General features: G+C 40.1%; 1 protein-coding gene across 2 annotated transcripts in view; it reads left to right on the plus strand.

Annotated features, from left to right (window-relative positions):
- Positions 1-16,882, plus strand: part of LOC124135650 (sperm flagellar protein 2-like) — a 46,239-nt gene that overhangs the window by 22,209 nt on the left and 7,148 nt on the right. The window contains exons 20-36 of one of the 2 annotated variants that reach the window (XM_046501085.2): positions 134-275; positions 1,377-1,454; positions 2,029-2,116; positions 2,495-2,614; positions 3,071-3,225; positions 3,650-3,777; positions 5,234-5,300; positions 5,736-5,945; positions 6,820-6,936; positions 7,661-7,959; positions 8,730-8,931; positions 10,814-11,000; positions 11,748-11,837; positions 12,310-12,448; positions 13,711-13,810; positions 14,826-14,852; positions 16,409-16,516. In XM_046501085.2, the coding sequence (XP_046357041.2) occupies positions 134-275; positions 1,377-1,454; positions 2,029-2,116; positions 2,495-2,614; positions 3,071-3,225; positions 3,650-3,777; positions 5,234-5,300; positions 5,736-5,945; positions 6,820-6,936; positions 7,661-7,959; positions 8,730-8,931; positions 10,814-11,000; positions 11,748-11,837; positions 12,310-12,448; positions 13,711-13,810; positions 14,826-14,852; positions 16,409-16,516 (2,257 nt within the window). The remainder of the gene's footprint in view (positions 1-133; positions 276-1,376; positions 1,455-2,028; positions 2,117-2,494; positions 2,615-3,070; positions 3,226-3,649; positions 3,778-5,233; positions 5,301-5,735; positions 5,946-6,819; positions 6,937-7,660; positions 7,960-8,729; positions 8,932-10,813; positions 11,001-11,747; positions 11,838-12,309; positions 12,449-13,710; positions 13,811-14,825; positions 14,853-16,408; positions 16,517-16,882) is intronic. The other variant, XM_046501088.2, reaches the window with a different exon arrangement.

Below are 16,882 nucleotides of genomic sequence, written 5' to 3' on the forward strand. Positions count from 1 at the left end.
CAGACATGTAACTAACTGAAATAAGTTCTCACAGGGCCAGGCAGTCTGCCTCAATTTCATCTGCTCTCAAAACTGGGGTGTGTATACATCTTATCGTCTCACATGATTCTGACCCAGTCAATGTTTCTTCCAGGATCACAGGTTACCATGACTCCTGGCCCAAGTTAGAGAAGTGGTTCACACGGTTTGGCACCCTGAAGAAGGTTGAAGCCAGCGAGTCTCTGGAGACAGTGTTCCTGGAGGTGGAGAAGGTTCTGGAGGATACTGTCAGCAAGGTCAGTGCACATTCATATGGCTGCAGTTCATCTGGAAATGTATCCCGTGAAGATCCGTCTTAGAATTGGTCTTCAGTAACCCGTGCTTGTTGTGCTTGCTTACTGACTTGGTTGATGCATGTCATCGTATCCCAGTTTGGTAGATCAATGCTCAGGATGTCAATCACAGGATTGCCTGGTCCAGTCTCAGTTATTTATAGACCGCTGTCAAAAAGCTGGAATATTTCTGAGTTTAAACAACAAACAAACAAACTTTGAAATGTGTCTAATAGAGGTTTGATATGTGTAGAGTGTACCCTATACAGTAGAACACATGTTTAATATAGTTACAGTAGAACACGGATATAACGAACTACAAGGGACCGTAGAAATCAGTTTGTTATATACGTTATTCGTTATATATATACGTTTTCGCTCGGAAACATCCGCCATCTTTGATAAACCAAACACGTAATTGCAGCATTGACTTGTATCAGCAGTGATCACCTCAAAGCATTCAATTGATAACATTTTCAGATCATTGTTCATCAAATATGTATTTAGCATTTCATATGGGAGATGTGTAGTCCGTGATTTCGCAATCGGTATACAATGATTTAGTTCAACAAGAGACAATATGACAAGAAAAACAACATTCAGTCAGATTACAAACATAAGGAACTTCTGAAAGAACAAACATTTATCTTTCAATACAGTCAATACACCCGAGCTAGCATTATTTTGTACATTAATGACAAATACAACAAAAACGAGCAGTTGAAATTGTTTGAAGTCTTTGACTGGGAACCAATTGGTTTTGTTTCTCATCCTAATGGCTCTAAAATGTTTGGCTTAAAGTTCAGTGAGTTACTGATACAGTCAAACCTCACTGAGTCGAACTCATTCAAGTTATCTGGTGTTTGAGAGATCAGGAAAGTTTTATGTTTAATTTGGATTGGACACTTGGGTCTCCCAAATGAGTTCAAGACAACCAAGAATTCGACACATCGAAGTTCAACACAAGATTCACTGTAATTAGTTTAAAGAAAGTAGTAGAATATACATCATTTATGACATTTTATGTTTCTCGTTGAGTTGAATTGTGTTCATCTCCCCCTCCAGATTCAAGGCAAAGATCAAGAGAGTTCTGCTCCCATTGAGACGGAGACTCCGGTTGTGGAAGAGAAGCCTCCAGAGCCAGTGAGTAAACAGTTCACTTCAGAAGATGCTCAGATACCATGGAGTGAGTGAATGTTGTTTTACACCATAGTCAGCATTATTCCAGCTTGATCATGGTGACCTGTAAATAATCAACCCTATTACAGTCAACCCAATGGTTGATACGATGAGCATCATTCCTTGCAGTAACCAATACATGGTTCCACATTCTCACCACTCAATCTGGACGAGTTGTCACTTACAACAAACCATGCAGGGACCAGTATTCTGACTTGGAATCCCACAGAGGGGAAACTGTGGAACAAGACGTTGTTTTGTTCTGCTGGATTCTTAGACTGTGGAATGAGATCTTATTTCCATCTCTTGGTTTCTTAGATTGTGGAACCAGACCTTTTTTCTCTCTCGTGGAATTGGATACTGGGAAAGTTTTCCCACTCCTGTATTCTGAGAATGTGGATCAGACCTTTCTTTCTTTCTCTCAGATTCTGAAACTGTAGAACAAGATTTTATATCCCACTAGATAATGTTGATATGATTTTAGCTGAAACATTTTCATCAGAAATAAGTCATCACGCCACACTGCTTGTTCACACAGGTACCGGAGCCTGTGCCAGAACCTCCAAAGGAAGAGCCTGTAGTAGAAGGCAAAGGGTCCAGATCCAGTTCTAAAGGCAGCAGATCAGGTAATGTCAGAAACTCCATCCTGGAAGATAGGGAGAACATGCAGTGCTGTCATCTAAGATGCCGCAATACGCTGTTAAGTTGCATCCTTTGGTGTGCCAGAAACCTGTGATTGTGGGTTCATATCCCAGATTTGCCCCGATCATGTTTCCTGAATTGTCTGCACCATGCCCTGCTCTTGGGTTTCACCGAAAGTGGTAAATGTCGAAGAGCAGCATCTCTTCCTCCCACGTCAAGCTGACATACCATGATATAATTGAAAAACTGTTCAAACAAGAATTGGACCAAACTCATTCACTCAATCAGCACAGAAGAATGATTTTACGCCTGTATCATCTGTATGGGAGGAGTTTGATGTAGTTTGTGTTTCTTCTGTACAGGATCTGGTAAGAAGCCTGGTTCAAGGACTTCCTCCAAGGACAAGGAAAAGAGGGAGAAGAGTGCATCGCCCAAACGAAGTCCCAGTCCCAAGAAAGGAGACTCCAAGAAGGGTAGCAGAGGTAGGTATTTGGAGTGAAACAAACTTTGAATAATTACGGATTAGCTGTCCTGAGTGAATGAATGGTGGCAGAATGAGACTTCTGCTTTCAGTCTTTAGTTTCACATATGTTGGTATTATCTATTACCCATTGCTTTTTTTAGCAAGAATTGTAGAAAACTGTGCGTAGTCAACCATCTTTTGGAAGCAATATGTAACAATGAACCATTGAGGAAGACATAGCTTTTCCAGCTTGTACCCATGCTCATGGTGGATGTCCAAGACCATTATCTTCCCACCCTTCATGCGGAAACACTCTGACATAACAGAAATACTGTTCAAAGCAGTTTTAAACAAAAATCACTCTGTCAGGGTCCAGTTTCAGTTGTAAGTCCCATTCATGACCAGAGTTACTATCCGAACCAGAATAATCAACCAACAATTCTCCTCCAATGAACAACCACTGATTATTCTTCAGGATCTACACCCAAGTCCCCCAAGCGAGGTCGGTCAGGGAAGAAGGGCAAAGTCCCCGAGCCAGAGCCGGAACCAGAACCTGTGGTCCCCACAGGACCTCCTCCACCACTACCAGGGTCTGAGGAGTGGGAGTTTGTGGACCAGTCACTCGAACTGGTTAGTGCTCCTTTACTCCTTCACTACCAGCTACTGATGTTTAGAGAAAGGAGAGCTTTTTGAAACTTGGAGCTCCATATTGAGCAATACTAATGTTTAACTACTGTTTAAGATGTAGTAGGGACCATGGATAAATTGCATGCTTTCCAGACTGCTGAGACAGCAATTTGAATGAATGAATCCATGGATGGGGATAGTAATATCAAGCATATGTAGTGAAAAGTCCTGTGATATAAAACTGGCCTATTATAAATTTATATTTAATTGATAAATATCCTGTGTTTTCCAGGTAGAGCTCTGTTAATTGTAGATTTAACTGCACTACATTTTTTTGGAAGTAAACACAGGGTGTACGGTTTCAAATATTAAATTTAGTGTGATGAAATTGGCAGACTTAGTCTGATTTCTTTGCATCTGATTCCAGGATTTGGCTAAAGTTCTTGCTTCTCACTGGGAAACTGTTGAGAAAAGCTATGTGCTGAACAGCAAACACGTCTTCCGTAACATCCGAGATGAGAGGGAGAGGATTTATAGATACTTCTATCAAATCAGGTTTGTATTAACTCACACAGCAATGAAAGTGTGGTTGGCGCTATCTCACACAGTAGTGCAAGAATGGTTGACATTATCTCACACAGCAGGGAAAGATGGTTGACATTAACTCACGCAGCAGTGAAGGATTGTTGACATTAACTCACGCAGCAGTGAAAGACTGGTTGACATTATCTCACACAGCAGTGCAGGACTGGTTGACATTAACTCACACAGCAGTGCAAGATGGTTGACACTTTCTCACACAGCAGGGAAAGTGGTCGACATTAACTCACGCAGCAGTGAAAGACTGGTTGACATTATCTCACACACAGCAGTGAATGATTGGTTGACATTAACTCACACAGCTGTGAATGATTGGTTGACATTATCTCACACACAGCAGTGAATGATTGGTTGACATTAACTCACACAGCTGTGAATGATTGGTTGACATTATCTCACACACAGCAGTGAATGATTGGTTGACATTATCTCACACACACAGCAGTGAATGATTGGTTTACATTATCTCACACAGAGCAGTGAAAGACTGGTTGACATTATCTCACACACAGCTGTGAATGAGTGGTTGACATTATCTCACACACACAGCAGTGAATGATTGGTTGACATTATCCCACACACACAGCAGGGAATGAATGGTTAACATTATCTCACACACACAGCAGTGAATGATTGGTTGACATTATCTCACACACACAGCAGTGAATGATTGGTTGACATTATCTCACACAGAGCAGTGAAAGACTGGTTGACATTATCTCACACACAGCTGTGAATGAGTGGTTGACATTATCTCACACACACAGCAGTGAATGATTGGTTGACATTATCTCACACTCACAGCAGGGAATGAATGGTTAACATTATCTCACACACACAGCAGTGAATGATTGGTTGACATTATCTCACACACACAGCAGTGAATAATTGGTTGACATTATCTCACACACACAGCAGTGAATGATTGGTTAACATTATCTCACACACAGCAGTGAAAGATGGTTGACATCTTAAACAGCAGGGAAAGATTGGTTGACACTATTTCACACAACAGTGCAGGAAATGGTTGACATTAGCTCATGCAGCAGTGAAAGATGGTTGACATTATCTCACACAGCAGTGCAAGACTGGTTGACATTATCTAAAACAGCAGGAAAAGATTGGTAGACGCTATTTCACACAGCAGTGCAAGAAATGGTTGACATTAGCTCATGCAGCCGTGCAAGATTAAAATTCTTCAATAGCATTTATGAGGTTGAAACACAATGTTTATGTATATCACCCTGACGGTTGTTAATGCATAAATGAACAAGTTTAAACCCTCATATAGACTTTCTATGAGTTTTTAATTATGTTTTAGTAATTTTGGTTGACTTAACTGGTCCATCAAGTCATTTTTATCACATGTTTTGCTGCTGTTCCTCATTTTTCTGATCATCTTGACCCAAAGGAAAGACTACATGGCATACCTTCGCAGACCTGACCACAAGCAGGAATTCATCTCACAGTGGCAAAAGGTGAGATGTGATCAGACTTATATATAGTCACTGGCAGATCTAGAGGATGGGCTGGGCATTGCTTTTTTCAGAAACCTTGTGTCAACCTGCATCCAAAGTCATCTGTTTTTGTTTACTCTCTGGCGTAGGTAGAATGCATTCTTCTTTTTTTAAATTCTTGTCTTACCTCTGAATGGTCCTTTTTTTTCATGAACGAAAAAATCTTTTCCATATTCTCTCGGTAAAAAACATGGTTTTATACATTGGTATCATGTAACTGCAAATTATTATTAACCCACTATTTGATGTTATCATAAGCTCAGACATCATAAAGGGTAGACCTGTTAGATGAAAATTGTATCAATGATTTATTTATCCCTCCTTAAGATTTGTCCTGAATACGTAGACCCTGGTCAATTGTCATAGCAAGTGTTAACTGGTAAGCTCTGACTACAGGAGTATAACGAGGTGCCCGATGACATGAGAGAAGATGAGGAGACACGGGCAGAGCTCCACCAGACTGTGGACGACCTGAGAGAGAGACTGTGGAACATCTGTGATGAGAGGAAGGAGCAGGCCGAGGGGGAGAGAGAGACTGTCATGAACGACAGCTGGCTGGACGACAGACTTGGGGTCCTCAGCAACCACTACATCACTATCATGCAGGTTCGTCACACAGTTGGAGTCATACTTGGAGTGACTTGGGTTTTACATGGCTTTTATAGTATTTCAGTTACATCATGGCATGGCAGCTTCTTGTGTGAGGATAGCCCATAGTCATGCCGGTCTTAGACATTTACCACTTCGGCCAAACCTACAATTAGGAGTATGACAAACCTAGAAAAATAATCAAGGCGATTCACACCATGAACATAGGTGTCTGGCATATCCAAGGGACGCAACTCACAGTGGATTGTGACGCTTAGATCACTGAGATACCAGTGCCCAGTACCCAGTACCTGTGAAGATCTCGTTTAGAATTGGCCTTCAACAACCCCTGCTTTTTGGGAGAGGCGACTATGCTTGTCGTAAGAGCAAACTAATGGGATCGTGTGGTCATACTTACTGACTTGGTTGATGCATGAGATGTCAGTTACCGGATTGTTTGGTCCATACTCCATTATTACAGACCGCTGTCATAAACAGTCAAACACTTTTGTGTCAAATTTGATTTGTCAAACGTACTGTTGTCTTGAAGTGAAAGCTTGGTCCCTATGTATTCCTTCTTTATTAATCATTTTTGGTTGTGTCAAACCTCGGATAATGGTAAGCATTTACGTAGGTCCCTTCTACTTCAACACAATGGTGTTTGACTGGACCTGGAATATTGCTGAGTGCGGCATTATGCAACCAACAAAGGAACCAGTGCCCAATGTTTTCTGGTTTATGATGCACACTTTAAAAATAATAATTACAACAGTGCAGATGAGTGTGTAAGATGCATTCAGACAAGGATGGAGTTGGAAACTGCTTGCCAAAGATGGCTGTAGATGCTCGTCTTGACACCTGTGAATTATGTCAATGTTCCATGTGTTTCCAGTCTGAGGTGGACAGATACCAGGACACAGTACGGATGTTGAAGGACTACTACCGGGGCATGGACGGAAATATCCCTGACGAGCTCAACACCCATTATGCCAGAATACCACTCATCGAGGTAAGTTCCATTCACATATTAGGTTACTATTTTAGCCATACATTTAGCTCTTCCTCTATGCGTGAGGTGTGACAATTCCACCTTAATTTTAAAGCGTGAGAACTCATTGTATAAACAGTTGATCTCTCTTCATGTGGGCAAATCCTTTGTGTGTAAAATGTGCCCATATAAATCATCATCTGGATATCCGATTGTATTGGAAGTATCCCTGTGGTGTCAGAGTTAATTGGTTATTGATGATGATTATCCAGCGGTCCATTTAGTTTTATATCTTTCCCCAAAGAAAGTATTCCTCTATCATATTTCTTGTGCCTCCCTGATTATCTTGAGCCTTCATCTCCCAACCTTTACACTTACTCCCCCCTTCATCCCCTGACCTTCACCTCCCTCACCTTTACACTCCAACCATCACCTCCAGACCTTCACTTCCCCTAACTTTCACACCCCTGACCTTCACCTCCCTCACCTTTACACTCCAGCCATCACCTCCTGACCTTCACCTCCCCTAATTTTCCCACCCCTGACCTTCACCTCCCCTAACTTTCATGCCCCAACCTTCACCTCCCCTAAACTTCACAATCTGACCTCTAGCCTTCACCCTCTGACCTTCATCTCCCAAACCAGCACCCCCTATCCTTTTCCCAAAGGGCCCCAATACACCCCTTCAATAAAGATCTCTTGCACCCAAGATAAGACAATGCATGGCTGACGTTTCTGCCACCAGATGCCAGTTGAGAGACCAGAGACCCTAGCAGACAAGGAACACAGGAGTGAGCCCACACCCACACCACAGGAGGAGCCACCCAAATCCCCCAAAGACAAGACCAAGTCCCCAAGAGCCAAATCCCCCAGAGACAGATCCAAGTCGCCGAAGGAAAGCCGGTCCAAGTCGCCCAAAGACAGCGGACGCTCCAAATCGCGTACACCATCTGGCAAGAAGCGCAGTAAGAGCCTGGAGAAGGAAAAGGAGAAGCATGTGATTCCAGAAGCAACTCAAGTGGATGGGGATGGACAAAGGAAGAGGTAAATCTGAAACTAATATTTGAAGGTGGAGCAGACAGGTGACATTTTGATGTCATCTTCCAGCATCTATTGTCCTTCTTCCACAGTCCATCTATCAGTTAAACTTACATCCTTTCTAAAACAGCAATGTTTATGATTCTGAAACATTGCAGGGATAATCCCAGCATTGATGTCTGTAATTGTTCACAGAATATCTTTGAAAATTTTAAACATGGCCACCATGGGAGCCAGTTGGTTCTATACTCATGTCTTCATGATTAATTGTGAAAGTTTATGATCATCAAGACTGTGACAGTGCTGTAACATATGTTATTTCTCGGGGGGGATGTTTGTTTCATGTGATGATGACCTGCCCAATACTGCTTTGATTAATGATGTTGCAAACGTTTGTAAATGTCTAGTAACCTAGAAAACCTAAGGATTCGGTTTTCTTCTCTCATCGATTTTGCACTATTGTCTACATTTATTTTGTTTTAATGATTAAAAAAGCAGTCTGTGAAGTTATTATTGTTGACATATTTATTTATAAGAATTTACTTCAATATGTTTTGTGTTTTGGGAGTTATAAATGTCAAAAACAGTTTGCACATTTTGTGTACATTTTTCACATTTATACCTCCATAAACACACAAAAATATTGAAGTCAATTGTTAATTGAAGATATTCTAACACAACAAACATGTCATCGAAAGTCAAAGAAACAATGGACTTGTTTTTTCCTCCATGTTGTTTTTGCTTGATCTGTATTGTTCCCCATTTCCCTCCTCAAGGATCCCCCTTGTTCCCCGACGCCCTGTCTCCCCAGACCCTGATGCCAAGCCAGGCACCACCCCAGGGAAGGACAAGAAAGATAAGAAGGGGGGTAAAAAGGGTGGAGACGATGGGGTGGAGAGTCCTATCCCCCCTTCTGATCTGGATGAGAAACTCATCTTTGATGCTGGACAGAGTGGAATAACTGCCATCTCACATATTGTAAGTATGATAATTTTCAGCAACCCCCATGAGGATTCTGAGGCAAAGTCAACAGGGATTAACCAAAAACATCTACTAGCCCAAGTTGTGATAACATGTAACAATACCGACCCCCATCCCCCTTCAAAATGTTTGAAATAAAACAACATTCACTGGTTAATTCTCATGAAACCTTTTTAAACTGACCATTAACAAAGCTTTTTACTTCATAGTGAGGTATAAAGGATTTATTCTCCCGCTCCGAAACTCATGTGCAGCCTATTTTCTTTATGGCGGGGTTGAAAGGAATTATTCTCCCGCTCAGAAATTTATTTCCCTCCCAGGCAGGATACATAGAATTTACCGTAATCAAGATCACATAGACCAATCAGTTGTCAACATTCTGACATGGAGGTAAGATGATGTATGTTATTCTCAACAGACAGCAGGGATTATGCCAGTAAGTAATATCAGGAATGACCTATCATTGAAGCTGTCACCACATAATTGTTATTTTTGTCACAAGAAATAGACATGTTTAACATGAAAACATTGATTTGACTTAGCACTGAATGACACTAGAAGAAAACAACTAAATCTCTCGCACGTCAACTGTAGAGTAAATCATAGTGGGTATCAAAATAAGATTTTCACATATTCCTTCTTGATTTGTAATGAGCATGAGTTTATGTACTCTCACTATACAGCATGTAAGGTCTGCCCTAGATCTGTAGAGATTTGGATGACATTGTGTTCAGTATTAGTATTGGTGAGGTGAGGTGAAATAGGGTTTAATGTCGCATCCAACATTATTGCACTTATATAGCGATGTGCATGCACGTGTATGTGTGTGTGTGGCTGCTTGTACTAGTCCGGACTGATCCCGATTTATAGTGCTAGCACACTGAGATACCATGCAGCAGTTAAACATGAATACCCCACTCAGACACAGTATACTGACTCCGAGCCGACCAGTCCTTGTTTTTGCCCCTTAATGCTGAGCGCCAGACAGGGTAACAACAGTATAAGTGTTGAACTCTATGAGACTGTTTCACCAAACTATCTGGATGCAACATCGTCATTAGCTGGAAGCACCTGTAAAACATCCAACATGCCATCAGTCACCAAATCATCACTTCTGGATGACCGCTTGCATAAATATCTTTTACATTTCTTGGTTAGCATTGAAGTTTCCCTAATGAGGGGATTTTGAGCGCATCAAATATTAAAAAGTGTACCAATTCACCGGTACATCTAGTGTCATGTTACTAAGTATTGTATTGTGAGTTCTTGTATTCTATGGGGCGGTCGGGTAGCCTAGTGGTTAAAGCGTTCGCTCATCACGCCAAAGACCCGGGTTCGATTCCCGACATGGGTATAATGTGTGAAGCCCATTTCTGGTGTCCCCTGCCGTGATATTGCTGGAATATTGCTAAAAGTGGCGTAAAACCAAACTCACTCACTCACTCACTCTTGTATCGATACAGAAGATACAAGTATAAGGAAGGTATAATTGTACGAAAATTGATTGTGATCAAGTCTCCATTTCCCACATCCTGTGAGTGTGATGTGACTGGATGTCCTTGTTTTGCTGTAAATTGAATGACTCGGTATAAACTATGTTCAACTCGGTCCAGGGTGTTTATTTTGATAGAATGGAAGTATAACACACTGGATAATCGAGACTTCTCATAGGAAGCAACTGAAGGTCAGTCACAGATCAGGTGGTCACAATGACTGCTGAGTTGAAATATTATTTGAATGTTGACCAACAGGAAAGACTTGCCTCATCAATCCATTCACAACTTTGGGCTGATTGTATTTCATTGTTCACTGATGTCGAGAATCCTTGCTGACATATGTACTAACTGGGATAGTTTGACAGAGTTCTACGTTTCTACAGATGTCCCTGGAGCTCGCAGCCCGTGAGGCAGAGGAAGAAGCAGAACGACAGAGGGAGCTGGAAAAGGAGAGAGAAAAAGAGAAAGCCAAGACTCAGGTGAAGAAAGGAGGAAAGAAGGGCGGCAAGAGTCGCAGTCCATCTCCCAAGAAGAAACCGGAGGCTGATGTTGCACCCACTCCACCTCCTCGTGAGTAGCAGACTGTGGATACTAGCATACTCTCACCTTTACTTAATGACTGTCCATTTTAATTATATTTATCAAAGGCCCAATTTGCTGTGAAGAGTTGTGTCCCTTAAATGTGCCAGGATCAGCTGATCGTGGGGCTCGAATCCCATATGACCCCATTATTACCCATGGTTTGTCACAATCATGATGTCCTGTGCTTGTGGGTTTCAGCAAAAGAGTAAATGTGTAAGACCTGCAGCAGTTTGGCCTTGCCTCAATCAAGCTGACATGCCATGATATAACTGAAATACTGTTCAATGCTGAAAACAATGTGCTCTTGTTATTACCTGAGTTTTAGGTTACACATTTAGGCCTTGTCCACTTCCCTGAAGCAATCTGTCCAGTGGTAGAGGTATTCTTTGGCTGAGCATCTTCCCGAGGCAAGGGAGTTAACTGACTATAAAAGTCCAGTTTCCACCCTTGCTAAATTATGCCGGTCGTGATATTGCTGGAATATTGTTAAAAGCGGTGTAAAACCATACTCACTCACTAAATTAGGCTGGAATTTCTAGGCTCGATCGTAGGGCTGGAAGTGATATAAGAGGTGGATTCTGATTGGTCAAGTATATCATTAAAGTGCTGGTTCTGTTGCCTAATGGTCTATGTGAAGGATTGAAATTATGAAGTTTCTGAGAATATGCAGTTGAAATGTTGAATAATTTATCTTCAGTTTGTTCAGCTCATGACAAAATGCTTTCTGTCCTACAGAAACAGAGGAAGAGTGCGAGGAAGAGAGAAAGAAGAAGTTATTGAGAGAAAAGATGAGAGAGGAGTACTACTTTGCTATTGCACAGGAAGGTATGTGCTAGATTATCTCCCCTTTAGTCAGACCAACAAGCAAACAGATCTGTTGTCTCACAATAGAAAAAGCTAAATAAACGTTTCTTTTTCTCAGTGTTTTATTCTCCAAAGAATCTGTGCGCAATTCTGGAATGGACTATTCTTTAATTAAAATAATTTGCCTCGGGATAAACTGATCTTGCTTCAGTTTCAAAATAAAAACAATGCCTGAAAAAAATACTTATGGTATGTTGTTCCTGTGGTAAGGCATATGGTGTCTGTGTATCTATGCATATGTTGGAGATATAGAAGAGTTCATGGTCAATCCCAGTACTGAAGACAAACTGGTAAGACTCTGTTAATTTTGCTCAGGTGTATTTCCAAAGAAACATCACATTTTGATACTGTATAATCAGTATTTTTCCTCGACTGTTTGAATGGCTGTTCAACTGGTATACAATATAATGAGTGGCTGACTGTTGACTTGCAGAGCGTGCCGCCAAGGTTCGCTTGGATCTCATCAAGGTCCTGGGTATCGCCATCCTCCAGGACCTCAAGGGCAAGGGAGACAATGCCTTCAAGGACATGAATGACTGGCTTGGAGCCAGATACCTCAAGGAGATGGAAAGGTATGCATAGATATGCTATTCATGGAACTTGAATATTTGGCCTTGCTCTAAGACAGATAGAGGACTCATGACAGTACTTTATGAGATGGAAAGGAATGCCCCATTCTGTCAATAACTAAACGGAACCTTTTCATTTAAACATCTGCACTGAGTGTCAGTCTGGTATCATCACACCTATGTTAGAGCTGCATGTACCCCGAGATCTACACAGATACCTGGGTCACAGGTCCCTGGGCCTTCAGTTGTTTGGACAGTGATGTTTGCAAACACTGTTCACTTTATGCTAAGATATGCTATTCATGGAACTTGAACATTTGGCGGTGCTCTAAGACACAGATGGAGAACTCCTGACAGTACTTTATCAGGATAGAGGAACAGTTTACAAGAACCAAAGGACTTATCTGTGACTTGTAGCTTATTATGCTGATAAAATACTATCACTTATCCTCTGTGTACTACTTAGAACACACTGGCAACAGTTAGAACTCACTGGCACCTGTTAGAACACACTGGCAACTGTTGAAACACACTGGCAACTGTTAGAACACACTGGCAACATTTAAAACACACTGGCAACATTTAGAATGCACTGGCAACATTTAGAACACACTGGCAACAGTTCAAACACACTGGCAACTGTTAGAACACACTGACAATTGTTAGAACACAATGGCAACATTAAGAACATGACGGCAACATTTAGAACACACTGGCAACTTTAGAACACCCTGGCAACTTTAGAACACACAGGCAACTGTTAGAACACACTGGCAACTTTAGAACACACTGGCATTTGTTTGAACACAATGGCAACATTAAGAAAATGATGGCAACATTAAGAACACACTGGCAACTGTTAGAACACACTGGCAACTTATAGAACACACCGGTAACATTTAGAACACACTGGCGATTGTTCAAACACACTGGCAACTGTTAGAACACACTGGCAACTGTTAGAACACAATGGCAACATTTAGAACACACTGGCAACTGTTAAAACACACTGGCAATTTTTAGAACACACCGGTAACATTTAGAACACAATGGCAACATTTAGAAGACTCTGGCAGCTGTTAGAACACACTGGTAACTTTAGGAATCACATTTGCAACTGATTGCCATTGTCAGTACTTCAAGGTCATGTATACAATGAGCAATATAGTGTAAACAAGAAGTATTGTTGATGACTGATTGAGTACAAGGGTATTGTACACACATCTCCTGTATCTATATACTGATGATGATGACTGTGTTTTCAGCATTGACCACTTGTCGGAGACAGTGAGATATAACATTGAGAATGGCTTGAGAATCAAGGCAGAGCTTGTCCTCAAACAAGAAGACTTCATGATGGACGAAGTGAGTACCTTCAGAGATACCATATAGTGCTTATGACATATAGCCATTTGGATTGAGTGAATGGAGGTCGAGTACACTGCTGTCAGCAGTATTAGAACTATATCCAATGACCTGTAGAGGTTTGAGAATGAATCTGACAAACCATTGGTTAATAGCATGAGAAAGGATTTAATGATCCTGTTGTTGGGGTACATAGACAGACATTCAAGACGTTCCAATTTGTGTTTGCATGTGTGGCAGGCATGGTGAAACTGTCCTGCCATTGATTTCTCAGGAGGGCGTTACTCATTGCAAATACACTGAAGTAACACCACACATTACAAAAATAATTGAAACCTTTTTTGCATAAAAAGGAAAATATTCTTGAACTATAAACATTGTTAATAGTGGAAAAGGCTGTGTATTGGCTAAAACGTGGTATTGCAATATATTGCAATACAAAAACTTGTATTGCAATACATATTGCAATATATTGAGAGCTATAGTGTTTGACAGTGATTGACACTAATTGTACCATCATTGTGTTTGACAGTGATTGACACTGATTGTACATGCATATCCTATTTTTTTAACACTAAAGTAAATATTATGATGTCAAAGTCAAAGTCCGCGTTTCCACTGTTTAGTCAATCACTTTCGAAGGGAAACATCATTTGTGAACAAATTTCCGTGTAGATTTTAGGTTAAATCATGCATATGATAACGATACTTGTTATACATAAATAGCAAATGTTAATGAAACTCATCACAATAAACTGATGACTGGGCATAATTTGGTCCAGTCTGAACAGTCGGAATAAATGTAGTCATAAATGATATATTACCTCCTCCGAGTGTACATATGAAAATAATATATTTGGGGCTAATTTAACAGAACCTCATATGGAGGATAAGCATATATTAGGAACTGAAAGAAGAGAAAACATATTTACATGATTTGAAAGTGAAATCTTTTTAAATGACTTTATCAAAATATCTTCATTGAAATGTATTTTTTCCATCTTGCATTCAAAAGGATATCATCAGTGTTGATGTTGAAGTTGTGAGTTTGTAGAGGAAGTTTCATTCCTAAGCCTGCATCTGCATGTTGTACACCACAATCACTGCTTCCATATGTCAAGACACTTTAAGACAAGATAGTTCACTCACATATATCAGAGGTATAGATTAGCAATGGCACAGCAATATTTGGATATGAAAATGAGGTAGGAGAAAGACATGTTTGGTGACACTTTAAGCCTATATATTTCACACACATATATCAGAGATATTAATTAGCAATGGCACAGCAACATTTAGACATGTGAATGAGGTAGGAGAATGACATGTTTGGTGACACTTTAAGCCTATATATTTCACACACATATATCAGAGATATTAATTAGCAGTGGCACAGCAACATTTGGACATGTGAATGAGGTAGGAGAAAGACATGATTGGTGACACTTTAAGCCTATATATTTCACACACATATATCAGTGGTATTAAGTAGCAGTGGCACAGCAACATTTGGACATGTGAATGAGGTAGGAGAAAAAAATGTTTGGTGACACATATATCAGAGATATTAATAAGCAGTGGCACAGCAACATTTAGACATGTGAATGAGTAGGAGAAAGAAAAGGTTGCACTTGTACATGTGGTGATGGAGTTTTTGTGATTCACTTTCAACACATTTTTCATACAGATGCAGATTTGCACTTGAGATGATTTTGCTTATTGAAGTTGGTTAATGAATGCACATATTTGCACATTTATCACATTTATAGGATAGTTATAGTTATTTAGATCAGAAATATGAAACAAATACTGTACAAATAGAAATCCTTTCCTTAGATTTAGTTTAAATCGTTGATGTAGTGTTAACCGAATCATTAGAATTCATTACTGAATTCATTAAGTTTCCATAATAATATTATTATAGTGTAGCTTGGACAAGGAGATTTTGTGACCGTCTTGTAGATCAAGATATGTTTTTTTGTCTTCAGGCTAAAATAGCATGTTATAGAAGTAAGGTTTGGCTGATATACTAGTGCCCAAGGACCAAGAATCTTTCAGTCAGATTTACCAAAGAAATTGTGTATGTATAAAAAGACTGAGGCAAATGTGCACAGTACTTGAACTACCAAAAGCACCAATCTCTGCAGACATAATGATTAGGAGATACATATATACCTAAACAGTACATGCTTTTAGGTGCAGATGATACGGCAGAATGTATAATATATCCACTATATAATTGTTTTCACAGCTTTAAGTTTTTGCATTCAGAACTCCCCAGTTATATGTGTTTTCTAGATATGCTTGTCTGAATGATTAGCTCATTCATACGAAGAATTTAAAAGCTATGACACTGATTAGCTGATTTAAATGTTTACCTGACACATCTTCAGATCTTCACACAGAGATATTATATTACTTTTTTAAATCAATACAGAATTAATACATGATTCGATACATTTTTTTTATCATGTGTTGCTTCGTCAGTTACATCATCATACATGTACATACATCGTGAATTGTGACACTAATGTTGAGGGTCGCAGTGTCTTGTATGTATTGCCTTGAACCATGCAACATCTATCTGTTCTTTTGCAGGATAAAGTTGTGCTTAGGTCACCTACACCAACGGGCCATCCAGAACCAATAGAGCAGCCAATGACAGACCAGTTTACTGTTGACCAATTGATGGGACTCTTCCAACAGGTAATGTAGGCTTGGGAATGAGAATAGGGGTGGAGCAAGTTGTCACATGTGTCAATTTACAAAATCTGATATACTTGTTCAGTTCAAACAATAAAGGCCAAGATATGATCTTTGGCCCCTGGAAATGTCAAGATAAGGAAAACTTTGAAATATTGAAATCAAAGTCTCTGGACACATCATCTGACTGACAGCTAACTCTTGGTTTTGCAAGATAATGGGATGACGAAGTACAAAAGAAGGGCAATCAAACTCAGCGATAAAATTTAACTTTGAGCGAATCTGTGACCCCAAAATATAATGCTCACGTTTTGTTTGTAATTTTGTACTGTCTTTAAATATATCTACAAAATTTAGCTGGGGTCAGTA

The sequence above is a fragment of the Haliotis rufescens genome, unplaced genomic scaffold (assembly GCF_023055435.1).
Source record: "Haliotis rufescens isolate VD_foot unplaced genomic scaffold, xgHalRufe1.0.p SCAF_2, whole genome shotgun sequence".
Taxonomy (NCBI): Eukaryota; Metazoa; Mollusca; class Gastropoda; order Lepetellida; family Haliotidae; genus Haliotis; species Haliotis rufescens.